The sequence below is a fragment of the Salmo trutta genome, chromosome 16 (assembly GCF_901001165.1).
Source record: "Salmo trutta chromosome 16, fSalTru1.1, whole genome shotgun sequence".
NCBI lineage: Eukaryota > Metazoa > Chordata > Actinopteri > Salmoniformes > Salmonidae > Salmo > Salmo trutta.
This window is the reverse complement of record NC_042972.1, coordinates 2,855,085-2,882,532: the sequence shown is the minus strand read 5'-3', so window position 1 is coordinate 2,882,532 and position 27,448 is coordinate 2,855,085. Positions and strand designations below refer to the sequence as shown.

General features: G+C 43.1%; 2 protein-coding genes across 2 annotated transcripts in view; both read right to left on the bottom strand.

Moving 5' to 3' along the window:
* Window positions 1-3,579: 3,579 nt before the first annotated feature.
* On the bottom strand, window positions 3,580-5,803 carry LOC115151159 (filamin-B-like; the record flags this gene model as incomplete). The annotated part of the gene is made up of 3 exons (XM_029695170.1): window positions 3,580-4,711; window positions 5,237-5,440; window positions 5,545-5,803. Coding segments are annotated over 3 exons (651 nt in total), but the record flags the coding sequence as incomplete, so codon positions are not given.
* Window positions 5,804-20,101: 14,298 nt separating this feature from the next.
* flnba (filamin B a) overlaps window positions 20,102-27,448 on the bottom strand; it is a 96,287-nt gene continuing 88,940 nt past the window's right edge. The window contains 5 exon segments of the mRNA XM_029692756.1: window positions 20,102-21,233; window positions 21,759-21,962; window positions 22,065-22,283; window positions 24,762-24,938; window positions 25,681-25,813. Coding sequence (XP_029548616.1) covers window positions 21,046-21,233; window positions 21,759-21,962; window positions 22,065-22,283; window positions 24,762-24,938; window positions 25,681-25,813 — 921 coding nt within the window. The 3' untranslated portion in view covers window positions 20,102-21,045.

Below are 27,448 nucleotides of genomic sequence, written 5' to 3'. Positions count from 1 at the left end.
AATTTAGCCCAGTCTACGGGCTACCGTTCAGCTCCAGGGGAATTTAGCCCAGTCTACGGGCTGCCGTTCAGCTCCAGGGGATTTTAGCCCAGTCTACGGGCTACCGTTCAGCTCCAGGGGATTTTAGCCCAGTTTATGGGCTACCGTTCAGCTCCAGGGGAATTTAGCCCAGTCTACGGGCTACCGTTCAGTTCCTGGGGATTTTAGCCCAGTTTACGGGCTACCGTTCAGCTCCAGGGGAATTTAGCCCAGTCTACAGGCTACCGTTCAGCTCCAGGGGAATTTAGCCCAGTCTACGGGCTGCCGTTCAGTTCCAGGGGAATTTAGTCCAGTCTACGGGCTACCGTTCAGTTCCTGGGGATTTGGTAAAGCCAGAGTGGAACGTAATGCTTCAGCCCATAGTGTAAGCACATACCCGATTTATGTTTTCAGGGGCTCCCGAGCACAAACATGTTGAATATTTTTGACAAGTTATCACCAAGTGATAATTTAATAAGACAAACTTTTCAATGAAATACAATATAAAAACAGCCTAATGCAGCACAACACAAATATTCAATAAATCTATTACATTTCTCAATAAGAAGGACCCCAATCAATATTTCAAATTGCCAGAGCGGCACCAGAACATCTAATTGTAATGTATTTTGTAGTTGGTTCCAGCAATGAGGTGCTTTCAAACTAAAAGCAGATTTACCTAGTTCTGTGGAAACGAACCAACCTTGTGAACAGGTTTGGTATCTAATCCTTAAGAGTTTAAACAGGGGCTCAAACCCATTAAGGAAAGAAATTCCACTATTCAACAAGGCACACAAGTTAATTGAAATGCATTCCAGGTGACTACCTCATGAAGCTGGTTGATAGAATGCCAAGAGTGTGCAAAGCTGTCATCAAGGCAAAGGGTGGCTACTTTGAAGAATCTCAAATATAAAATATATTTTGATTTGTTCAACACATTTTTGGAGACCACATGATTCCATATGTGTTATTTCATAGTTTTAATGTCTTCACTATTATTCTACAATGTAGAAAATAGTAAAAATAAAGAAAAACCTTTGAAAGAGTTGGTGTGTCCAAACTTTTGACTGGTACTGTAAATGCACAAATAATTTAAACAGTGACTGGGATTTCACGATAATTTGCTGCAGCATATGTTACAGTAATATAAGGACTAAATTCACATCTAATTCACACACCTCCATCTGGCTTTTGGGGGGGGACACCTTATTTTAAAACACAGCTACATCTGTGGGCTTCTCTGTTTTGTGTAATGTGCAGTAGCCTAAATGTATACCACGGTCCCGTGTGGCTCAGTTGGTAGAGCATGGTGTTTGCAACACCAGGGTTGTGGGTTCGATTCCCACGGGGGACCAGTATGGATTATTTTTTTTAAATGAAATGTATGCATTCACTACTGTAGGCTCAGGCAGCATCAGACTTACAGTTGAAGTCGGAAGTTTACATGCACTTAGGTTGGAGTCATTTAAACTCGTTTTTCAACCACTCCACAAATTTCTTGTGAACAAACTACAGTTATGACAAGTCGGTTAGGACATCTACTTTGTGCATGACACATGAATCTTTCAAACAATTGTTTACGGATTATTTCACTTATAATTCACTATATCACAATTCCAGTGGGTCAGAAGTTTACATGCACTAAGTTGACTGTGCCTTTAAACAGCTTGGAAAATTCCAGAAAATTATGTCATGGCTTTAGAAGCTTCTGATAGGCTAATTGACATCATTTGAGTCAATTGGAGGTGTACCTGTGGATGTATTTCAAGGCCTCCCTTCAAACTCAGTGCCTCTTTGCATGACATCATGGGAAAATCAAAAGAAATCAGCCAAGACCTCAGAAAACAAATTGTAGACCTCCACAAGTCCGGTTCATCCTTGGGAGCAATTTCCAAACACCTGAAGGTACCACGTTCATCTGTACAAACAATAGTACGCAAGTATAAACACCATGGGACCACGTCGCCGTCATACCACTCAGGAAGGAGATGTGTTCTGTCTCCTAGAGATGAATGTACTTTTGTGCAAGAAGTGCAAATCAATCCCAGAACAGCAGCAAAGGACCTTGTGAAGACGCTGGAGGAAACAGGTACAAAAGTATCTAAATCCACAGTAAAACGAGTCCTATATCAACATAACCTGAAAGGCCGCTCAGCAAGGAAGAAGCCACTGCTCCAAAACCGCCATAAAGCCAGACTACAGTGTGCAACTGCACATAGGGACAAAGATCGTACTTTTGAGAAATGTCCTCTGGTCTGATGAAACAAAAATAGAACTGTTTGGCCATAATGACCATCGTTATGTTTGGAGGAAAAAAGGGGAGGCTTGAAAGCCAAAGAACACCATCCCAACCGTGAAGCACGGGGGTGGCAGCATCATGTTGTGAGGGTGCTTTGCTGCAGGAGGGACTGGTGCACTTCAAAATAGATGGCATCATGAGATAGGAAAATTATGTGGATATATTGAAGCAACATCAAGATATCAGTCAAGAAGTTAAAGCTTGGTCGCAAATGGGTCTTCCAAATGGACAATGACCCCAAGCATACTTCCAAAGTTGTGGCAAAATGGCTTAAGGACAACAAAGTCAAGGTATTGGAGTGGCCAGCCCAAAGCCCTGACCTCTATCCTGTAGAAAATGTGTGGGCAGAACTGAAAAAGCGTGTGCGAGCAAGGAGGCCTACAAACCTGACTCAGTTACACCAGCTCTGTCAGGAGGAATGGGCCAAAATTCACCCAACTTATTGTGGGAAGTTTGTAGAAGGCTACCCGAAACATTTGACCCAAGTTAAACAATTTTAAAGGCAATGCTACAAAATACTAATTAAGTGTTTGTAAACTTCTGACCCACTGGGAATGTGATGAAAGAAAGAAAATCTGAAAGAAATAATTCTCTATTATTCTGACATTTCACATTCTTAAAATAAAGTGATTTTAACTGATCTAAGACAGTGAATTTTTACTAGGATTAAATGTCAGGAATTGTGAAAAACTGAGTTTAAATGTATTTGGCTAAGTTGTATTATTGCACAGAGTGAGTCCATGCAACTTACATGACTTGTTAAGCACATTGTTACTCTAACTTATTTAGCCTTGCAATAACAAAGGCGTTGAATACTTGAAAACATCTTGAATGTTTTATTAAATTTGTAACAATGTGAATAAAAGTGTATTGTGTGTAGGCCAGTGACAATCTCAATTTAAACCATTTCAAATTCAGGCTGCAACAACAAAATGTGGAAAAAGTGAATGGGTGTGACTACTTCCTGATATGATGATCTGTGTTCTACATCACCATGTTCTTATACAGTCCATCTTAATACTCATTACCGTATTGTCAATGTTTGGAATACTCTGGAAGTTTCCTTGTCTCTCTAATAGGAGATGTGTGTCAATACGCCACATGCAGCTTATTTTAAATGATCAAATGTACATCATTTCTGGGCATGTATTCTCACATTATGCCACCCAATAAGAGGGAAAAAGAGAAGCTTTTGTCATTTTAACTTTCATCCCTTGTGTATCAAAACAAGCACTGATTAAATAAAATAACAGACAGGCATCAGAAGTACAAATACATATTTTATTCTCAGAAGTTATTGCTGAAGATACAGGTTATAACAGGACAGGGGAAAGTCCTCGAGACAGATTGTTTTTGGTAAGAGAAGAGTTCACGTACAGATTAAGTTAAAATGCTAATTCAAAAGCTGAACAGAAACTAATCAGATTACTACAAAGTCCAATGTTAAGAGAGTAGACTACCATTTCATTCAGTTGCATCTTTTCCTATTGACCTACATTACATCATTATAATATGTAAGACTTAGGAACAACAGCTAAACCAAGAACATCTGAATACGACAGTACAAACCCAGGACATTCCAGCTTTTTGCAGAGCACATTTTTAACCCACCATACATAAAGACACAGACCTCAGTCTAGTCCAAAAAAAAACAAACACAAAACAGCAGTTTGTAGAAACAGAACAATTAGGGATTGATTGAGTAGTAACCTTGTGCAGCAGTTAGCATGGTTGGACCTGGAATCATAGGTGGTTAGGCTGAAAACATAAGATAACATCTCTAGTGTTGCTGTACAATCTCATAACCACAACCATCAGTAGTAAACAAAAAAAAAATTAGTCTTGACTTAATCATTTGGGCCCTGTTAACTTGTTTGACATATTTAGTTGATAACAATATCAATTTACTTAAACTATATTATGAAATATTGTCGAGTGCAAATTGTTCCATTCATAATAACTACAGGGTGTATTACGGGGTTTTGTGTTTAAACAAATATGGAGTTCCTCCCCTCCAGGACAGTCTGGCAGATAGACGGGACAGAGGACAGTCTGGCAGACAGACGGGACAGAGGTGAATAGAGGACAGTCTGGTAGACAAATGGGATAGAGGTGAATAGAGGACAGTAAAGCGTACACTATTCCTAATGCAGTATTGGTCAAAGTAGTGCACTACACAGGGAATAGGGTGCCATTTGGGGCTTCTCTAGGGAACACTGACATGGAAGGGGGAGCCGGGGACGTGGTCCTCGCCCCACTTGACAGCCAGGACGTAGTTGCCCTTCTCCTTGAGGATATAGGAGACATTGTACTGCATGTTACCCATGTGTTTCACTGATACCTCCTCACAGGGGATGTGAGGGCCGTGGACTCCCACCAGCAACATGTTCTTACCTACAGGACACAGAAAACAGGATTTATTTGTTGATTAACTGATGGGAGCCAATGCATCCGTTACCCAGAAGCGATGTAATAAAGCAACATTGGAATGCTTTACCACACAGCATTACAGATGGAAAGGGATCACACAGTAGTATACAACAATATTAATAACAGAGATCCAATACAGTAACCACATTCTAACCTAAACCTAAATCAGACAAACAAGTCTGTCATCTTGTTTCTGTCAGGTTGAGCTTAGCGCCCGGTAAACTAATATTACCTACTACTAATAGGAATAATAACCAATAATAATAAATCAAGAGCAGGAATAATAATAGCAGGAAGAATAATGATAAAAAGAATAACCAATAATAATAACCAATAATAATAAAATATATCACAAGAGCAGGAATAATATAAATAATGATAATAGGAATAAATGATAAATAATAGCATCAATAATAGAAATAATAATGATAGGAATAATGATAATAAACTTAAGGACCAAAGTCTCTAAGTAATTAAATGTCTCCTTACCAGCCTTGCTGCAGTCGACGGAGAAGCTGGCCCTCTGGCCCATGTAGGCCTTGCTGAGGCCTGGACCGCGGGTGGCCACCTTACTGGCGTCGGAGGCAGAACGAGGCAGTGCGCTGTGGGAATTTGTACTGGATGATTTGGTTACCGACTCCACCATCAAGGAGGAAGTCTCACTGGCGTTACTCACGTTCACCAGGCGCTGACCTGAAAGGAGGGAAGAGAAGAGATTGATTCAAGTCAATAACTTGTGTCCCTGGTAAGAAGAAGAAGTGCACTCCATAGGGAATAGGGTTCTACTGCAGACCGACCTGTGACCTTGGCCTTGAAGGGGCTGCCAGTGATGTGGTTGGGTCCTCCGTATTTGATAGAAACCAGGTAGCTCCCAGGTGCCATGGGAGTGTACTGAACCTTGTATCCCTCTGGACACTCCTGGCAGTCCATCTTGACCTTGGAGGGGCCCTCAATAGTCACCGCCAGGGCCCCGGGGCCCGCCTTGGTGTTGTTGATGATGAACTCTGACTGCTGGCCTAGAGACAAGACAGAGGAAGAGAGAGGGTTAAGGTAGGTTTAGGACAGGGTTGGAGCAGAATCCTGCCCGCGGGGGGGTTTGAGTATTGGTTTGGACAAGGTTAAAGGGAACTCAAGTCCAAGTCCCAGGCCATCTGTTTAGTAGATCCAGCCATATGCCAGAGTCCAAGATGAATGGAAAAGATAAGCAACCTTTCCTTTAGGATCTGGAACTACTATTATAACCATGTGAGACTCACCCACGCGCCAATGATTTAACCTCACCCACGCGCCAATGATTTAGCCAGACTGTCCTCTCTGGGCAGCCAGGTTTGTCTGTGACGACCGATCTCTATAGCCAGACTGTCCTCTCTGGGCAGCCAGGTTGGTCTGTGATGACCGGTCTCTATAGCCAGACTGTCCTCTCTGGGCAGCCAGGTTTGTCTGTGACGACCGGTCTCTATAGCCAGACTGTCCTCTCTGGGCAGCCAGGTTGGTCTGTGATGACCGGTCTCTATAGCCAGACTGTCCTCTCTGAGCAGCCAGGTTTGTCTGTGACGACCAGTCTCTATAGCCAGACTGTCCTCTCTGGGCAGCCAGGTTGGTCTGTGACGACCGGTCTCTATAGCCAGACTGTCCTCTCTGGGCAGCCAGGTTGGTCTGTGACGACCGGTCTCTATAGCCAGACTGTCCTCTCTGGGCAGCCAGGTTGGTCTGTGACGACCGGTCTCTATAGCCAGACTGTCCTCTCTGGGCAGCCAGGTTGGTCTGTGATGACGGGTCTCTATAGCCAGACTGTCCTCTCTGGGCAGCCAGGTTTGTCTGTGATGACTGGTCTCTATAGCCAGACTGTCCTCTCTGGGTCTGTACCTATTCAGTGTTTTCCTCAGTTTTCTATCAGTCCAGTGGTCAGATAGACTGCCAAGTACTGTCTGTTTAGAGTCAAATAGCATTGAAGTTTGCTTAGATTTTTTGTGGTTTCTTTCCAATAGGTGATATATTTTTATTTTTGTTTTGTGATGATTTGGTTGGGCCAGATGTTCTGAGTGCTGTCCTGAGGCTCTATGGGGTTGGTTTGGGTTAGTGAACTGAGCCTCAGAACCAGCTGGCTGAGGGGACTCTTCTCTGGTTTCATCTCTTGACATTATAGAGCTGTGTGATGGAATGTTTTGGGGTCACTTGTTTTTAGATGGTTGTAAAATTTGATGGCTCTTTTTTCTATTCGAATGAGGAGGGGGTATTGGTCCAATTCTGCTCTACATGTGTTATTTGGAGTTTTTCTTTGCACTTGCAATACAGTCTTGCAAAACTCTGCATGCAGTATTTCAATTGGATGTTTCTCCCATTTGGTGAATTCATTTTTAGAGAGTGGACCCCATACTTCACTGCCATATTAAGCAATTGGTTCTATAACTGATTGGAACATTTTGAGCCAGATTCTAATTTTAATGTTCCTTTTAATGGCATAGAATGCTCTTCTTGCTTTGTCTCTCAGCTCGTTCACAGCCATGTGAAAGCTTCCTGTGTTGCTGATATTTAGTCCTAGATATGTGTAGTTTTTGGTGTGTTCTAATAGAACTGTGTCCAAATAGAATTTATATTTGTCATCCTGATTTCCGGACCTTTTTTGGAATATCATTATATTAGTTTTTTTTTAGGTTAACGGTCAGAGCCCAGGTCTGACAGAACCTGTGAAGACGATCTAGGTGCTGCTGTAACCCCTCTTTAGTGGGAGACAGCAGCACCAGGTCATCTGTCTACAGCAGACCCTCCTTAGTGGGAGACAGCAGCACCAGGTCATCTGTCTACAGCAGACCCTCCTTAGTGGGAGACAGCCGCACCAGGTCATCTGTCTACAGCAGACACTTGATTTCAGTGTTGTGTAGGGTGATACCAGGTGCTGCCGATTCTCCTAATGTTTTTGCCAATTCATTAATGTAGATGTGGCAGTAATAAAGCCTCTCTTGAAAAAGCCAAACCTTGATCCAGAAAATATAAAAAACTATCGGCCTATATCGAATCTTCCATTCCTCTCAAAAATGTATGAAAAAGCTGTTGCACAGCAACTCACTGCCTTCCTGAAGACAAACAATGTATATGAAATGCTTCAGTCTGGTTTTAGACCCCATCATAGCACTGAGACTGCACTTGTGAAGGTGGTAAATTACCTTTTAATGACGTCAGACCGAGGCTCTGCATCTGTCCTCGTGCTCCTAGACCTTAGTGCTGCTTTTGATACCATCGATCACCACATTCTTTTGGAGAGATTGGAAACCCAAATTGGTCTACATGGACAAGTTCTGGCCTGGTTTAGATCTTATCTGTCGGAAAGATATCAGTTTGTCTCTGTGAATGGTTTGTCCTCTGACAAATCAACTGTACATTTCGGTGTTCCTCAAGGTTCCGTTTTTGGACCACTATTGTTTTCACTATATATTTTACCTCTTGGTGATGTTATTCAGTAACATAATGTTAACTTTCACTGCTATGCGGATGACACAATACTGTACATTTCGATGAAACATGGTCAAGCCCCAAAATTGCTCTCGCTGGAAGCCTGTGTTTCAGACATAAGGAAGTGGATGGCTGCAAACTTTCTACTTTTAAACTCGGACAAAACAGAGATGCTTGTTCTAGAAACATAGAGATCTTCTGTTGAATCTGACAATTAATATTGATGGTTGTACATTCATCTCAAATAAAACTGTGAAGGACCTCAGCGTTACTCTGGACCCTGATCTCTCTTTTGACGAGCATATCAAGACTGTTTCAAGGACAGCTTTTTTCCATCTACGTAACATTGCAAAAATCAAACATTTTCTGTCCAAAATTTATGCAGAAAAATGTATCCATTCCTTTGTTACTTCTAGGCTGGACTACTGCAATGCTCTACTTTCCGGCTACTCGGATAAAGCACTAAATAAATTTCAGTTAGTGCTAAACACGGCTGCTAGAATCCAAACTAGAACCAAAAATGTTATCATATTACTCCAGTGCTAGCTTCTCTACACTGGCTTCCTGTTAAGGCAAGGGCTGATTTCAAGGTTATACTGATAACCTACAAAGCATTACATGGGCTTGCTCCTACCTATCTTTCCGATTTTGTCCTGCCGTACATACCTACACGTACGCTACGGTCACAAGACGCAGGTCTCCTAATTGTCCCTAGAATTTCTAAGCAAACAGCTGGAGCTCCTATAGAGCTCCATTTTTATGGAATGGTCTGCCTACCCATGTGAGAGATGCAGACTCAGTCTCAACCTTTAAGTCTTTACTGAAGACTCATCTCTTCAGTGGGTCCTATGATTGAGTGTAGTCTGGCCCAGGAGTGTGAAGGTGAACGGAAAGGCACTGGAGCAACGAACCGCCCTTGCTGTCTCTGCCTGGCCGGTTCCCCTCTCTCCACTGGGATTCTCTGCCACTGACCCTATTACAGGGGCTGAGTCACTGGCTTACTGGTGTTCTTCCATGCCGTCCCTAGGAGGGGTGCGTCACTTGAGTGGGTTGAGTTACTGACGTGGTCTTCCTGTCTGGGTTGGCGCCCCCCCTTGGGTTGTGCCGTGGCGGAGATCTTTGTGGGCTATACTCGGCCTTGTCTCAGGATGGTAAGTTGGTGATTGAAAATATCCCTCTAGTGGTGTGGGATCTGTGCTTTGGCAAAGTGGGTGGGGTTATATCCTGCCTGTTTGGCCCTGTCCGGGGGTATCATCGGAAGGTGCCACAGTGTCTCCTGACCCCTCCTGTCTCAGCCTCCAGTATTTATGCTGCAGTAGTTTATGTGTCGGGGGGCTAGGGTCAGTGTATTATATCTGGAGTATTTCTCCTGTCTTATCCGGTGTCCTGTGTGAATTTAAGTATGCTCTCTCTAATTCTCTCTTTCTTTCTTTCTCTCAGAGAACCTGAGCCCTAGGACCATGCCTCAGGACTACCTAGCATAATGACTCCTTGTTGTCCCCAGTCCACCTGGCCGTGCTGCTGCTCCAGTTTCAACTGTTCTGCCTGTGGCTATGGTACCCTGACCTGTTCACAAAATGTAATTACATCTAATATATATAATATGATATAATATATATAACATACTAATTATGTTAACATATATTAACATACTAAGTATGTTTTCCCTCCAATACCACTTTATATTAGTTTATAAAAAATACCTTTGTGCCAAATTGAATCAAATGCTTTCTTGAAATCTACAAAACACGATTAGATTTTGCTTTCGTTTTGTTTTACTTGTTTGTCAATTAGAGTGTGGAGGGTGTAAATGTGGTCTGTTGTACAATAATTTAAAAAAAATCCAATCTGGCTTCTGCTCAGGACGTTGTGTTCGTCAAGGAAATGCTGTAGTCTGCCATTTATAATAGTGCAGAGAATTTTCCCCAAGTTGCTGTTAATGCAAATTTGTCTGTAATTATTTGGGTCAAATTTGTCTCCATTTTAATAGATTGGTGTGATCAATCCCTGGTTCCAAATATCGGGGAAAATACCTGCAGTGAGGATAATGTTGAAGTGTTTGAGTATAGCCAATTTGAATTTGTGGTCTGTATATTTGATAATTTCATTTAAAATACCATCAGCACCACAGGCCTTTTTGGGTTGGAGAGTGCAAAGTTTTTCCAATAATTCTTATTCTGTAATCAGAGTATCCACAGGATTCTGATAGTCTTTGACTGCTGATTCAAGGATTTGTAATTTATATCTTTTTGTTCTGGGCTCTTTGTTATATTGCTGTAGAGGTTTGCAAAGTGATTTCTCCACATATCTCCATTTTGCATAGCCAATTCCTCCTGATGAGGTTTGTTTAATTTATTCCAATTCTCCCAGAAGTGGTTTGATTCTATGGATTCCTCAACAACATCCATCTGGTTTCTAATGTGCTGTTCCTTTATTGTTCTTAGGGTGTGTTTGTATTGCTTCAGTGTTTCCCCGTATTGAAGGAGTATATTTTTGTTGTCTGGTTCTCTGTGTTTTTGATGAGATATATTTCTCAATTACTTTCTTAGATTTTTGCAATCATTATCAAACAATTTTTCATTATCTGTTATTTCTGATTTGCTCTTATGCTTCTTTAGATTAGCCAAGGAGGCTAATTTGTCAAATATAAAGTTTATGTTCCAAACGGCCAAATTTACACGTTCATTACTGAAGGAGAATGTTAAGGCTAAAAAGTGGTCCAGGAGAGATTGTATTTTTTGGCTACTAATTGCTTTCTGGTAGATGTCTGTACTGTTGTCACTCCATCTATAGACCTGTTTATTACCATGTCATTTATTGGGCCGTGATGCTTCATGGTTGGGTTCCGCTCTTCTCAGATACACTGTGATTTTACTGTGGTCTGAGAGAGGTGTCAGTGGGCTGACTGTGAAAGCTCTGAGAGGCTCTGGGTTTAGGTCAGTGGGCTGACTGTGAAGGCTCTGAGAGACTCTGGGTTGAGGTCAGTGGGCTGACTGTGAAGGTTCTGAGAGACTCTAGGTTTAGGTCAGTGGGCTGACTGTGAAGGCTCTGAGAGACTCTGGGTTTAGGTCAGTGGGCTGACTGTGAAGGCTCTGAGAGACTGGGTTTAGGTCAGTGGGCTGACTGTGAAGGCTCTGAGAGACTCTGGGTTTAGGTCAGTGGGCTGACTGTGAAGGCTCTGAGAGACTCTGGGTTTAGGTCAGTGGGCTGACTGTGAAGGCTCTGAGAGACTCTGGGTTTAGGTCAGTGGGCTGACTGTGAAGGCTCTGAGAGAGTCTCCGCCCTGTCCTGAGTCTCCGCCCTGTCCTGAGTCTCCGCCCTGTCCTGAGTCTCTGCCCTGTCCTGAGTCTCTGCCCTGCCCTGAGTTTCTGCCCTGTCCTGAGTCTCTGCCCTGTCTGATTCCTGTTAATTTAGTGGATGGTAGGATGATCTCCCTATAACCCAGTGGACAGCCAATGGAAACACCACCTCTGCACCATGTTTCCTGTAGTACTACAATATCAACATCATCAATTTCTTTCAGGAAGTCTGAAAGTCGCCACCCTCTCCTGATTATGTGGCTTGGTGACCCGAGATGGGCCTTATCAAGCAGCTCCATGGCACTCTGCGTTGTTGGGCACCACACCTTTCTCCTTTTGTGTCGAGGGGAAAAGTTTATTCTCCTGAACAAACTTCCCATTTGAGTCCATTAACAGGACGATGTCAGCCAGTGTTTCTTCTGGACTGGAGGGGGCAGAGGGGGGGCTGGTCTGTTATGGACTGGAGGGGGTAGAGGGGGGGTGGCTGGTCTGTTATGGACTGGAGGGGGTAGAGGGGGGGTGGCTTGTCTGTTATGGACTGGAGGGGGTAGAGGGGGGGGGGGGGGTGGTCTGTTATGGACTGGAGGGGGTAGAGGGGGGGAGGGGCTGGTCTGTTATGGACTGGAGGGGGTAGAGGGGGGGCTGGTCTGTTATGGACTGGAGGGGGTAGAGGGGGGGCTGGTCTGTTATGGACTGGAGGGGGTAGAGGGGGGACTGGTCTTATGGACTAGAGGGGGTAGAGGGGGTGGCTGGTCTGTTATGGACTGGAGGGGGTAGAGAGGGGGCTGGTCTGTTATGGACTGGAGGGGGTAGAGGGGGGACTGGTCTTATGGACTGGAGGGGGTAGAGGGGGGTCTGGGGAAGCCTGGCTGGTTGAGCTGGGCTCCTCTGCTGTGTGATGGCAGGTCATAGAGTGGTGATCTAGCTGCTCCTGCAGCCTGTCCTCTGTTCTCTTTCTCTCCTGCAGTCTGTTCTCTTTCTCTCCTGCAGCCTGTCCACTGTTCTCTTTCTCTCCTGCAGCCTGTCCTCTGTTCTCTTTCTCTCCTGCAGCCTGTCCTCTGTTCTCTTTCTCTCCTGCAGCCTGTCCTCTGTTCTCTCTCTCTCCTGCAGCCTGTCTGTCCTCTGTTCTCTTTCTCTCCTGCAGCCTGTCCTCTGTTCTCTTTCTCTCCTGCAGTCTGTCCTCTGTTCTCTTTCTCTCCTGCAGCCTGTCCTCTGTTCTCTTTCTCTCCTGCAGCCTGTCCTCTGTTCTCTTTCTCTCCTGCAGCCTGTCCTCTGTTCCCTTTCTCTCCTGCAGCCTGTCCTCTGTTCTCTTTCTCTCCTGCAGCCTGTCCTCTGTTCTCTTTCTCTCCTGCAGCCTGTCCTCTGTTCTCTTTCTCTCCTGCAGTCTGTCCTCTGTTCTCTTTCTCTCCTGCAGCCTGCTGTCTGTCCTCTGTTCTCTTTCTCTCCTGCAGTCTGTCCTCGGTTCTCTTTCTCTCCTGCAGCCTGTCCTCTGTCCTCTTTCTCTCCTGCAGCCTGTCCTCTGTTCTCTTTCTCTCCTGCAGCCTGTCCTCTGTCCTCTTTCTCTCCTGCAGCCTGTCCTCTGTCCTCTTTCTCTCCTTCAGTCTGTCCTCTGTTCTCTCTCTCTCCTGCAGCCTGTCCTCTGTTCTCTTTCTCTCCTGCAGCCTGTCCTCTGTTCTCTCTCTCTCCTGCAGCCTGTCCTCTGTTCTCTTTCTCTCCTGCAGCCTGTCCTCTGTTCTCTTTCTCTCCTGCAGCCTGTCCTCTGTTCTCTTTCTCTCCTGCAACTCCTCTCTTAGTGAGGTCAGATCGTTATTACTGTTCTGCCTGTCTTTTTGGAGCTCTCTCTCTCTCTAATCAGAGACCAATATGTTCCAGGCAGGTGCATCTGTGTGAGAGTAGCCAAACTCACAGCGCCCCCATCTGACAGAACTGCAGAACAGGATGGAACGTTAACACACAGCAAGCGACAGAGCAGTTCTGCTTCCTGTCAAGATGATGGTGCTGTAGTTATAGAGTACTGTTTTCTCACTGTGATGGAGTACTGTAGTACTAGAGTACTGTTTTCTCACTGTGATGGAATACTGTAGTACTAGAGTACTGTTTTCTCACTGTGATGGAATACTGTAGTACTAGAGTACTGTTTTCTCACTGTGATGGAATACTGTAGTACTAGAGTACTGTTTTCTCACTGTGATGGAATACTGTAGTACTAGGGTACTGTTTTCTCACTGTGATGGAGTACTGTAGTACTAGAGTACTGTTTTCTCACTGTGATGGAATACTGTAGTACTGTTTTCTCACTGTGATGGAATACTGTTTTCTCACTGTGATGGAATACTGTAGTACTAGAGTACTGTTTTCTCACTGTGATGGAATACTGTAGTACTAGAGTACTGTTTTCTCACTGTGATGGAATACTGTAGTACTAGAGTACTGTTTTCTCACTGTGATGGAATACTGTAGTACTAGAGTACTGTTTTCTCACTGTGATGGAATACTGTAGTACTAGAGTACTGTTTTCTCACTGTGATGGAATACTGTAGTACTAGGGTACTGTTTTCTCACTGTGATGGAGTACTGTAGTACTAGAGTACTGTTTTCTCACTGTGATGGAATACTGTAGTACTGTTTTCTCACTGTGATGGAATACTGTTTTCTCACTGTGATGGAATACTATAGTACTAGAGTACTGTTTTCTCACTGTGATGGAATACTGTAGTTATAGAGTACTGTTTTCTCACTGTGATGGAATACTGTAGTTATAGGGTACTGTTTTCTCACTGTGATGGAATACTGTAGTACTAGAGTACTGTTTTCTCACTGTGATGGAATACTGTAGTTATAGAGTACTGTTTTCTCACTGTGATGGAATACTGTAGTTATAGGGTACTGTTTTCTCACTGTGATGGAATACTGTAGTACTAGGGTACTGTTTTCTCACTGTGATGGAATACTGTAGTACTAGAGTACTGTTTTCTCACTGTGATGGAATACTGTAGTACTAGGGTACTGTTTTCTCACTGTGATGGAATACTGTAGTACTAGAGTACTGTTTTCTCACTGTGATGGAATACTGTAGTACTAGAGTACTGTTTTCTCACTGTGATGGAATACTGTAGTACTAGAGTACTGTTTTCTCACTGTGATGGAATACTGTAGTACTAGAGTACTGTTTTCTCACTGTGATGGAGTACTGTAGTACTAGAGTACTGTTTTCTCACTGTGATGGAGTACTGTAGTACTAGAGTACTGTTTTCTCACTGTGATGGAATACTGTAGTACTAGAGTACTGTTTTCTCACTGTGATGGAGTACTGTAGTACTAGAGTACTGTTTTCTCACTGTGATGGAGTACTGTAGTACTAGAGTACTGTTTTCTCACTGTGATGGAGTACTGTAGTACTAGAGTACTGTTTTCTCACTGTGATGGAGTACTGTAGTACTAGGGTACTGTTTTCTCACTGTGATGGAATACTGTAGTACTAGGGTACTGTTTTCTCACTGTGATGGAATAGTGTTTTCTCACTGTGAGGGAGCATACTGTGGCCTCTGCTGAGCATTGATATTTCACAAGAATCTCCATTGTAAATAATGTTTTAATCCAGGAATACTGTAGTACTAGAGTTTTTAATCCAGGAATACTGTAGGCTTAATCTGGATCTGAGAAACCGGGGTTTTGGCTGATTGATTAGGAGTAAAGAGTCCTGCCTCCAAACTGCTCAAAGAATCTCTTTCAACAAATGTACAAAACTTTCTACAAGTTTACAAAACTTTCTACAAATTGACAAAACTTTCTACAAATTTACAAATTTAAAATCCCTGTTTTAATACAATCTCTCTAAAAAAAAAAAAAAAAATACATCCAGGAAGCTTGAATCAGTTCCCAGCGTATTCTAATCTGAAATACAGGGAAGCTATTCATTCACCCTCCGTGTTCCCAAATAGCAAACTATTCTTCCCTAGAGGGTGCACTCTATGGGCCCTGGTCTAAAATAGTAGTGCACTATATAAGGAATAGGGTGCCATTTGGGATATAGCCACTGATTATTCCACGTACGATAATATCATTAGAAATGAGGATTTCAGAGTAAAAGTGGGGGGACTTCACTGTTGATGACGTAGGAACAAGGACGAAAAGGTTCCATATTTAGCAACACAGTGTATAGAGGGGAACTATTCAGATGAATAAAATCTGGATTTCTTGACTCTGACCCTTCAATTGAATGCTCTAGTGTCCCAAATGGCTCCCTTTAAAATTCACTGCTTTTGACCAGGGCCTCATGGTCAGGGGTTAAGTTAACTGGTCGGAGGGAGGGTTGGTGGTGGTGGGGAAGGTTCTAGGGTGGTCCAGGTACCAAATTAACAGGAGCCCCATGGAGGTCAGGGCCCCTAGGCACGTGCCCCGTGTGCCCAGGCAGTATTCGGCCATAATTACTACAAGTTTAAATAGCTGGCTAGACTAACTACCAATCTATAAAATGTTATCTGACATGGCTAAGTAAGTGACTGTCAGTGACTGACAACAAGAGGAAAAACTGTTTATGTACAACCATATCTAAATTGCATGTTGTGTATTCTACTATCAAATCAAAATCAAATCAAATTTATTTATATAGCCCTTCGTATATCAGCTGAAATCTCAAAGTGCTGTACAGAAACCCAGCCTAAAACCCCAAACAGCAAGCAATGCATGTGAAAGAGGCACGGTGGCTAGGAAAAACTCCCTAGGAAAAACTCCCTAGAAAGGCCAAAAACCTAGGAAGAAACCTAGAGAGGAACCAGGCTATGAGGGGTGGCCAGTCCTCTTCTGGCTGTGCCGGGTGGATATTATAACAGAACATGGTCAAGATGTTAAAATGTTCATAAATGACCAGCATGGTCAAATAATAATAATCATTGTAGTTGTCGAGGGTGCAACAAGCACGTCCGGTGAACAGGTCAGGGTTCCGTACTATCCTAATTAACAGTAAGGCCGGCCTTACACTACTAACATTTTAGCCCAGTTTACGGGCTACCGTTCAGCTCCAGGGGAATTTAGCCCAGTCTACGGGCTACCGTTCAGCTCCAGGGGAATTTAGCCCAGTCTACGGGCTGCCGTTCAGCTCCAGGGGATTTTAGCCCAGTCTACGGGCTACCGTTCAGCTCCAGGGGATTTTAGCCCAGTTTATGGGCTACCGTTCAGCTCCAGGGGAATTTAGCCCAGTCTACGGGCTACCGTTCAGTTCCTGGGGATTTTAGCCCAGTTTACGGGCTACCGTTCAGCTCCAGGGGAATTTAGCCCAGTCTACAGGCTACCGTTCAGCTCCAGGGGAATTTAGCCCAGTCTACGGGCTGCCGTTCAGTTCCAGGGGAATTTAGTCCAGTCTACGGGCTACCGTTCAGTTCCTGGGGATTTGGTAAAGCCAGAGTGGAACGTAATGCTTCAGCCCATAGTGTAAGCACATACCCGATTTATGTTTTCAGGGGCTCCCGAGCACAAACATGTTGAATATTTTTGACAAGTTATCACCAAGTGATAATTTAATAAGACAAACTTTTCAATGAAATACAATATAAAAACAGCCTAATGCAGCACAACACAAATATTCAATAAATCTATTACATTTCTCAATAAGAAGGACCCCAATCAATATTTCAAATTGCCAGAGCGGCACCAGAACATCTAATTGTAATGTATTTTGTAGTTGGTTCCAGCAATGAGGTGCTTTCAAACTAAAAGCAGATTTACCTAGTTCTGTGGAAACGAACCAACCTTGTGAACAGGTTTGGTATCTAATCCTTAAGAGTTTAAACAGGGGCTCAAACCCATTAAGGAAAGAAATTCCACTATTCAACAAGGCACACAAGTTAATTGAAATGCATTCCAGGTGACTACCTCATGAAGCTGGTTGATAGAATGCCAAGAGTGTGCAAAGCTGTCATCAAGGCAAAGGGTGGCTACTTTGAAGAATCTCAAATATAAAATATATTTTGATTTGTTCAACACATTTTTGGAGACCACATGATTCCATATGTGTTATTTCATAGTTTTAATGTCTTCACTATTATTCTACAATGTAGAAAATAGTAAAAATAAAGAAAAACCTTTGAAAGAGTTGGTGTGTCCAAACTTTTGACTGGTACTGTAAATGCACAAATAATTTAAACAGTGACTGGGATTTCACGATAATTTGCTGCAGCATATGTTACAGTAATATAAGGACTAAATTCACATCTAATTCACACACCTCCATCTGGCTTTTGGGGGGGGACACCTTATTTTAAAACACAGCTACATCTGTGGGCTTCTCTGTTTTGTGTAATGTGCAGTAGCCTAAATGTATACCACGGTCCCGTGTGGCTCAGTTGGTAGAGCATGGTGTTTGCAACACCAGGGTTGTGGGTTCGATTCCCACGGGGGACCAGTACGGATTATTTTTTTAAATGAAATGTATGCATTCACTACTGTAGGCTCAGGCAGCATCAGACTTACAGTTGAAGTCGGAAGTTTACATGCACTTAGGTTGGAGTCATTTAAACTCGTTTTTCAACCACTCCACAAATTTCTTGTGAACAAACTACAGTTATGACAAGTCGGTTAGGACATCTACTTTGTGCATGACACATGAATCTTTCAAACAATTGTTTACGGATTATTTCACTTATAATTCACTATATCACAATTCCAGTGGGTCAGAAGTTTACATGCACTAAGTTGACTGTGCCTTTAAACAGCTTGGAAAATTCCAGAAAATTATGTCATGGCTTTAGAAGCTTCTGATAGGCTAATTGACATCATTTGAGTCAATTGGAGGTGTACCTGTGGATGTATTTCAAGGCCTCCCTTCAAACTCAGTGCCTCTTTGCATGACATCATGGGAAAATCAAAAGAAATCAGCCAAGACCTCAGAAAACAAATTGTAGACCTCCACAAGTCCGGTTCATCCTTGGGAGCAATTTCCAAACACCTGAAGGTACCACGTTCATCTGTACAAACAATAGTACGCAAGTATAAACACCATGGGACCACGTCGCCGTCATACCACTCAGGAAGGAGATGTGTTCTGTCTCCTAGAGATGAATGTACTTTTGTGCAAGAAGTGCAAATCAATCCCAGAACAGCAGCAAAGGACCTTGTGAAGACGCTGGAGGAAACAGGTACAAAAGTATCTAAATCCACAGTAAAACGAGTCCTATATCAACATAACCTGAAAGGCCGCTCAGCAAGGAAGAAGCCACTGCTCCAAAACCGCCATAAAGCCAGACTACAGTGTGCAACTGCACATAGGGACAAAGATCGTACTTTTGAGAAATGTCCTCTGGTCTGATGAAACAAAAATAGAACTGTTTGGCCATAATGACCATCGTTATGTTTGGAGGAAAAAAGGGGAGGCTTGAAAGCCAAAGAACACCATCCCAACCGTGAAGCACGGGGGTGGCAGCATCATGTTGTGAGGGTGCTTTGCTGCAGGAGGGACTGGTGCACTTCAAAATAGATGGCATCATGAGATAGGAAAATTATGTGGATATATTGAAGCAACATCAAGATATCAGTCAAGAAGTTAAAGCTTGGTCGCAAATGGGTCTTCCAAATGGACAATGACCCCAAGCATACTTCCAAAGTTGTGGCAAAATGGCTTAAGGACAACAAAGTCAAGGTATTGGAGTGGCCAGCCCAAAGCCCTGACCTCTATCCTGTAGAAAATGTGTGGGCAGAACTGAAAAAGCGTGTGCGAGCAAGGAGGCCTACAAACCTGACTCAGTTACACCAGCTCTGTCAGGAGGAATGGGCCAAAATTCACCCAACTTATTGTGGGAAGTTTGTAGAAGGCTACCCGAAACATTTGACCCAAGTTAAACAATTTTAAAGGCAATGCTACAAAATACTAATTAAGTGTTTGTAAACTTCTGACCCACTGGGAATGTGATGAAAGAAAGAAAATCTGAAAGAAATAATTCTCTATTATTCTGACATTTCACATTCTTAAAATAAAGTGATTTTAACTGATCTAAGACAGTGAATTTTTACTAGGATTAAATGTCAGGAATTGTGAAAAACTGAGTTTAAATGTATTTGGCTAAGTTGTATTATTGCACAGAGTGAGTCCATGCAACTTACATGACTTGTTAAGCACATTGTTACTCTAACTTATTTAGCCTTGCAATAACAAAGGCGTTGAATACTTGAAAACATCTTGAATGTTTTATTAAATTTGTAACAATGTGAATAAAAGTGTATTGTGTGTAGGCCAGTGACAATCTCAATTTAAACCATTTCAAATTCAGGCTGCAACAACAAAATGTGGAAAAAGTGAATGGGTGTGACTACTTCCTGATATGATGATCTGTGTTCTACATCACCATGTTCTTATACAGTCCATCTTAATACTCATTACCGTATTGTCAATGTTTGGAATACTCTGGAAGTTTCCTTGTCTCTCTAATAGGAGATGTGTGTCAATACGCCACATGCAGCTTATTTTAAATGATCAAATGTACATCATTTCTGGGCATGTATTCTCACATTATGCCACCCAATAAGAGGGAAAAAGAGAAGCTTTTGTCATTTTAACTTTCATCCCTTGTGTATCAAAACAAGCACTGATTAAATAAAATAACAGACAGGCATCAGAAGTACAAATACATATTTTATTCTCAGAAGTTATTGCTGAAGATACAGGTTATAACAGGACAGGGGAAAGTCCTCGAGACAGATTGTTTTTGGTAAGAGAAGAGTTCACGTACAGATTAAGTTAAAATGCTAATTCAAAAGCTGAACAGAAACTAATCAGATTACTACAAAGTCCAATGTTAAGAGAGTAGACTACCATTTCATTCAGTTGCATCTTTTCCTATTGACCTACATTACATCATTATAATATGTAAGACTTAGGAACAACAGCTAAACCAAGAACATCTGAATACGACAGTACAAACCCAGGACATTCCAGCTTTTTGCAGAGCACATTTTTAACCCACCATACATAAAGACACAGACCTCAGTCTAGTCCAAAAAAAAACAAACACAAAACAGCAGTTTGTAGAAACAGAACAATTAGGGATTGATTGAGTAGTAACCTTGTGCAGCAGTTAGCATGGTTGGACCTGGAATCATAGGTGGTTAGGCTGAAAACATAAGATAACATCTCTAGTGTTGCTGTACAATCTCATAACCACAACCATCAGTAGTAAACAAAAAAAAAATTAGTCTTGACTTAATCATTTGGGCCCTGTTAACTTGTTTGACATATTTAGTTGATAACAATATCAATTTACTTAAACTATATTATGAAATATTGTCGAGTGCAAATTGTTCCATTCATAATAACTACAGGGTGTATTACGGGGTTTTGTGTTTAAACAAATATGGAGTTCCTCCCCTCCAGGACAGTCTGGCAGATAGACGGGACAGAGGACAGTCTGGCAGACAGACGGGACAGAGGTGAATAGAGGACAGTCTGGTAGACAAATGGGATAGAGGTGAATAGAGGACAGTAAAGCGTACACTATTCCTAATGCAGTATTGGTCAAAGTAGTGCACTACACAGGGAATAGGGTGCCATTTGGGGCTTCTCTAGGGAACACTGACATGGAAGGGGGAGCCGGGGACGTGGTCCTCGCCCCACTTGACAGCCAGGACGTAGTTGCCCTTCTCCTTGAGGATATAGGAGACATTGTACTGCATGTTACCCATGTGTTTCACTGATACCTCCTCACAGGGGATGTGAGGGCCGTGGACTCCCACCAGCAACATGTTCTTACCTACAGGACACAGAAAACAGGATTTATTTGTTGATTAACTGATGGGAGCCAATGCATCCGTTACCCAGAAGCGATGTAATAAAGCAACATTGGAATGCTTTACCACACAGCATTACAGATGGAAAGGGATCACACAGTAGTATACAACAATATTAATAACAGAGATCCAATACAGTAACCACATTCTAACCTAAACCTAAATCAGACAAACAAGTCTGTCATCTTGTTTCTGTCAGGTTGAGCTTAGCGCCCGGTAAACTAATATTACCTACTACTAATAGGAATAATAACCAATAATAATAAATCAAGAGCAGGAATAATAATAGCAGGAAGAATAATGATAAAAAGAATAACCAATAATAATAACCAATAATAATAAAATATATCACAAGAGCAGGAATAATATAAATAATGATAATAGGAATAAATGATAAATAATAGCATCAATAATAGAAATAATAATGATAGGAATAATGATAATAAACTTAAGGACCAAAGTCTCTAAGTAATTAAATGTCTCCTTACCAGCCTTGCTGCAGTCGACGGAGAAGCTGGCCCTCTGGCCCATGTAGGCCTTGCTGAGGCCTGGACCGCGGGTGGCCACCTTACTGGCGTCGGAGGCAGAACGAGGCAGTGCGCTGTGGGAATTTGTACTGGATGATTTGGTTACCGACTCCACCATCAAGGAGGAAGTCTCACTGGCGTTACTCACGTTCACCAGGCGCTGACCTGAAAGGAGGGAAGAGAAGAGATTGATTCAAGTCAATAACCTGTGTCCCTGGTAAGAAGAAGTAGTACTCCATAGGGAATAGGGTTCTACTGCAGACCGACCTGTGACCTTGGCCTTGAAGGGGCTGCCAGTGATGTGGTTGGGTCCTCCGTATTTGATAGAAACCAGGTAGCTCCCAGGTGCCATGGGAGTGTACTGAACCTTGTATCCCTCTGGACACTCCTGGCAGTCCATCTTGACCTTGGAGGGGCCCTCAATAGTCACCGCCAGGGCCCCGGGGCCCGCCTTGGTGTTGTTGATGATGAACTCTGACTGCTGGCCTAGAGACAAGACAGAGGAAGAGAGAGGGTTAAGGTAGGTTTAGGACAGGGTTGGAGCAGAATCCTGCCCGCGGGGGGGTTTGAGTATTGGTTTGGACAAGGTTAAAGGGAACTCAAGTCCAAGTCCATCTGTTTAGTAGATCCAGCCATATGCCACAGTCTAAGATGAATGGAAAAGATAAGCAACCTTTCCTTTAGGATCTGGAACTACTATTATAACCATGTGAGACTCACCCACGCGCCAATGATTTAACCTCACCCACGCGCCAATGATTTAACCTCACCCACGCGCCAATGATTTAACCTCACCCACGCGCCAATGATTTAACCTCACCAGCCATGTGAGACTCATCCACACCCACGCGCCAATGATTTAACCTCACCAACCATGTGAGACTCATCCACACCCACGCGCCAATGATTTAACCTCACCAACCATGTGAGACTCATCCACAACCATACTCCAATGATTTAACCTCATCCACAACCATACTCCAATGATTTAACCTCATCCACAACCATACTCCAATGATTTAACCTCATCCACAACCATACTCCAATGATTTAACCTCATCCACAACCATACTCCAATGATTTAACCTCATCCACAACCATACTCCAATGATTTAACCTCATCCATGTGACAGACTCATCCATACTCCTACCTCACCAGCCATGTGACACAGACATATGTACTGAAACCAGAAGAACAGATATAAACCTGTCTCTGACCTGTCTGCTCACTAAACATAAAATATATAAATCTGTCTGACACTGATCTACAGTAGGTATATATACCAGACCTGAGTTAAGTACAATTTTACATATTTGAAATACGTTCTGCTTCACATGCCAGATGAGCTAGGTTTGCACATTTGTGACCATTCTATTGTTTTTAATTCTGCCAGTCAACAGCTTAATTACTTGAAATAATTTAGAACAGTATTTTAACCCAGGTCTTGTCTGCACAGAGCTGGCCTGCTTCCCAAATGGTGTCCTATTCCCTACATAGTGCACTACTACTACCACCTACAAAGGTAGTGCACTATATAAGGAATCTGTATGCTGGGAGATCAGGCCGCCATAAAGACCTGATTTAATGTTTCCTCCATAAGCCTGTTCTTCTTCACCACCATTCAAACACTACAGCTCTCTTAAAAACATTGGCTGCATTTCAAAATGGCACCATATTCCCGACATAGTACACTACTGTTGTAGGAAATAGGGTACCGTGTGGGACAGGACCCACATATGTTATCCAGACCTCTAGGCTTTCCTACTCCATACTTTCATGCTTGTTATTGAAATCGGAGTATAAAATTGAGAAATTTGTTTAATATGTTCTCTAGACATAACTTTGACATTGAATCATGGCAGTTTTTTTTTTTTTTTTTTTTTTTTTTATAAACAGATTATGTCTCAGATTGTTAGTGAATGTATCACTCGGTTTTTCAGTGTCACGGGCTCCGGTCAAAAGTAGTGCACTAAATAGGGTGCTGTTTGGGTTGCACCCTCTCACTGGGCTAGAGACAGAAACACGAAGAGAGAGGACTATGATACACCCCAGACAGTAACATAATGCTGTTGGTAACACCAGTTTTATGGAGACACATTCATGTGTTACCAGGATGTGATGTGTGTGTGCAGACAATTAAAACACACCTTAGAAAACACCTGACTGACCATGTGTTAGGATCAGATCTATAGACAAATAAAATGGGTAGCCTGATCCACATCTGATTATTAAAACTATAACCAGGGATGGGACGGAGAGGGAGAGAGAGCGGGGGACGGGAGGGAGAGAGCGGGGGACGGGAGGGAGAGAGCGGGGGACGGGAGGGAGAGAGCGGGGGACGGGAGGGAGAGAGCGGGGGACGGGAGGGAGAGAGCGGGGGACGGGAGGGAGAGAGCGGGGGACGGGAGGGAGAGAGCGGGGGACGGGAGGGAGAGAGCGGGGGACGGGAGGGAGAGAGCGGGGGACGGGAGGGAGAGCGGGGGACGGGAGGTTCAAGTCTAGCATGATCTGGTAAAGCCTGGTGTAGTCTAGCCTGCATGGGGCTTCTAAGGTGCAGGATACAGGAGGTATAACTAGGCGTGGAGCAGTTTGAACTTGGGGTTGAGGACTGGGGATATTTACCAGTTATCATTTAGGTTATACTTCGGGGAAAAACCCTTGCCCTAATTGGTCAGATCTTGTCTAATGCCAGTACAGATTTGAGTCCAATATGAAAGACCAGTAAGCTCAACGTGAGGTAGTACTGTAGTAGCAGCAACAGTAGCATTTAACTAGGAAGTCAGTTAAGAACAAATTCTTATTAACAATGACGGCCTAGGAACAGTGGGTTAACTGCCTTGTTCAGGGGGCAGAACGACAGATTTTGTACCTTGTCAGCTCAGGGGATTCAATCCAGCAACCTTTCGCTTACTAGAATGACGAAAGGCTGTGTTAAGGTCAGAGTAATGTGGTAACAAGATCACCTGTGGTCCCTCTCTCCAGTCCAGCTCCGTGTGCAGTGACCAGCCCTGCATCTCCGCTCTGACCAGGCTCCCCCACCCGCACCTGGAAGGGGCTGCCGGGGATGTGGCTGCCATTGAACTTGACGTCGATGGAGTGGAGCCCGTTCTCACGCGGGATGAACCTGATCGCATACTTATCTGGAGGGAGAAGGAACGGATAAACAGTTTAAATCAACACTCCTAATAAGGGATTTGGAGCGACACATATACTGAGCATTCAGAAAGTATTCCCCTTGGACTTTTCCACATTAGATGGTGTATCAGTACACCTAGACAAAGTGTAATTAATAACTTTATGCTTAAAGGGATATTCAATGTCTGCTTTATATATTGTTACCCATCTACCAATAGGTGCCCTTCTTTGCGAGGCATTGGAAAACCTCCCTGGTCTTTGTGGTTGAATCTGTGTTTAAAATTCACTGCTCGACTGAGGGACCTTCCAGATAATTGTATGTGTGGGGAACAGAGATGAGGTAGTCATTCAAAAATCATGTTAAACACTATTATTTCACACAGAGTGAGTCCATAAAACTTATTATGGGACTTGTTAAGCATGTTTTTACGCCTGAACTTATTTAGGTTTACTATAACAAAGTGGTTGAATACTTACTTATTAAATCAAGACACTTCAGCTTTATGTTTGTAATTAATTCTTAAACATTTCTATAAACATAATTCCACTTTGATATTATGGACAGGCCAGTGTCAACAATCTCAATTTAATTCATTTCAAATTCAGGCTGTAACAAAATGGAAAAAGTCAAGGGGTGTGAATACTTTCTAAAGGCAGTGTAACCCAACGCCTCGGCGGACACCGGGGGGGGACACCACGCCTCGGCGGACACCGGGGGGAACGCCCTTCCCCTTGGGGAAACCTCACCTTGCTCTAGTTGAGAGACAGCACATTCCTCCAGAGCTCCGGAAGGTGAGTGGGCCTTGGCGTCAATGGTTCCCTTGGCACCGTTCAGATGTACCGCAAAGGATGCTGGGTGGTTTACCTTGAGGCCAGACTCCTGGAGGCAGCCAATCAACAGGTTAGTAAAGCCCCTCCCAAATGTTCTACACACCCAGTCAGAGGGAGTGTCCCATGGAGAACCAATCATCAGCGCAGGTCTGATTGGTCAGCCAAGGCTGTGGCTTGCATTGCCACTTCAGAGCCAAGAATACATGACTATTATACATTTTATCCAACATTTTGGTTACCATTTTATAAAAATCAAGGTAATTCCCCACGTTGGAAACAAATCAGCCTGCTGCACATAATCTACAAATCACCCTGCACTCTAAACAAGTCCTCATTCAATGATCCTTTCATTCCAACCGAGATGAACTGCTGCCACAGCAGCTTGTTCAGGCTGACCCTCTCTGCTGGGGAGACTCGCTTCATAACACTTCATAACACTTCATAACACTTCATAACACTTCATAACACTTCATAACACTTCATAACACTTCATAACACTTCATAACACTTCATAACACTTCATAACACTTCATAACACTTCATAACACTTCATAACACTTCATAACACTTCATAACACTTCATAACACTTCATAACACTTCATAACACTTCATAACACTTCATATCTGATAACCACCTTTGTATTTGACCTGTGCTCAGCTTGGACCAGCTAACGCATAGAGAGGTGGACCTGAGTCCAATTAGGTACTCTACTATAGACAGGACAGGTCTATAGGGTCGGGAGACAGGAGACTACAGGACAGGGGAGATCAGGGTCAGGACAGGTCTATAGGGTCAGGACATCAGGAGACATCAGGGTCAGGACAGGTCTATAGGGACAGGACATCAGGGTCTATAGGGTCAGGAGACTACAGGACATCAGGGTCTATAGGGTCAGGAGACTACAGGACATCAGGGTCTATAGGGTCAGGAGACTACAGGACAGAACTAAAATCAAGTTACTAAAAAGGTTGTAGAAGACTGAACCAGGTCAGACCAAGTTAGGGGAGTGGGTCTTCCTCTCTCTGCGTTAGCCAACCAAGCAGAGAGCCAGAATGATGATGATGCTGTTAAAAGCCTTTAACTGAAACACAAGAGAAACACCAGAGTCCCACACCAGTTTGAAGGATGTCCCGCAGCTATTTCACAACAACGGAATTAAAGCTCACACTTTATTTGGACAGTTCCCAATAGATACTGCAGCTCACAGAAAACAGCTTGGCTTACTAGGTGGGGACTATCAAAATCAAGTGACAAATTTAAATATTGGATTTCTCTCGGTGTGCGTGTGTACTCTAACGCTGCGTGTGAGTACATGGGGTATGTATGTGTTTAACCTGTGTACGTCTGTATAAAGAGCACATGGTATCTCCAACAGGAAGTTGGCTTTATAAAAAAAAAAAAAAAAAACGGTTTAAGTGCTATTGTTGATCATTTACAGTCAACAGGTCCGATCCATAGTCCTCATGTGATACCATGTCATATGTCTTCATCACCCAGCTGAGACCTTTAGTGAAGGCAGAACGATACTCCCTGATCTGTAACACAGTGTAGCTAATCTGGTCTCTACAGATCATACTAGTGACGCTTCATTCAAAATACGAGGAGAAGGGCTTAGAAACATACAAAAGTTATTTATACCCTTTAAAAAAAAAAAAAACCCGTTATCCAATCTGATTAAAAGA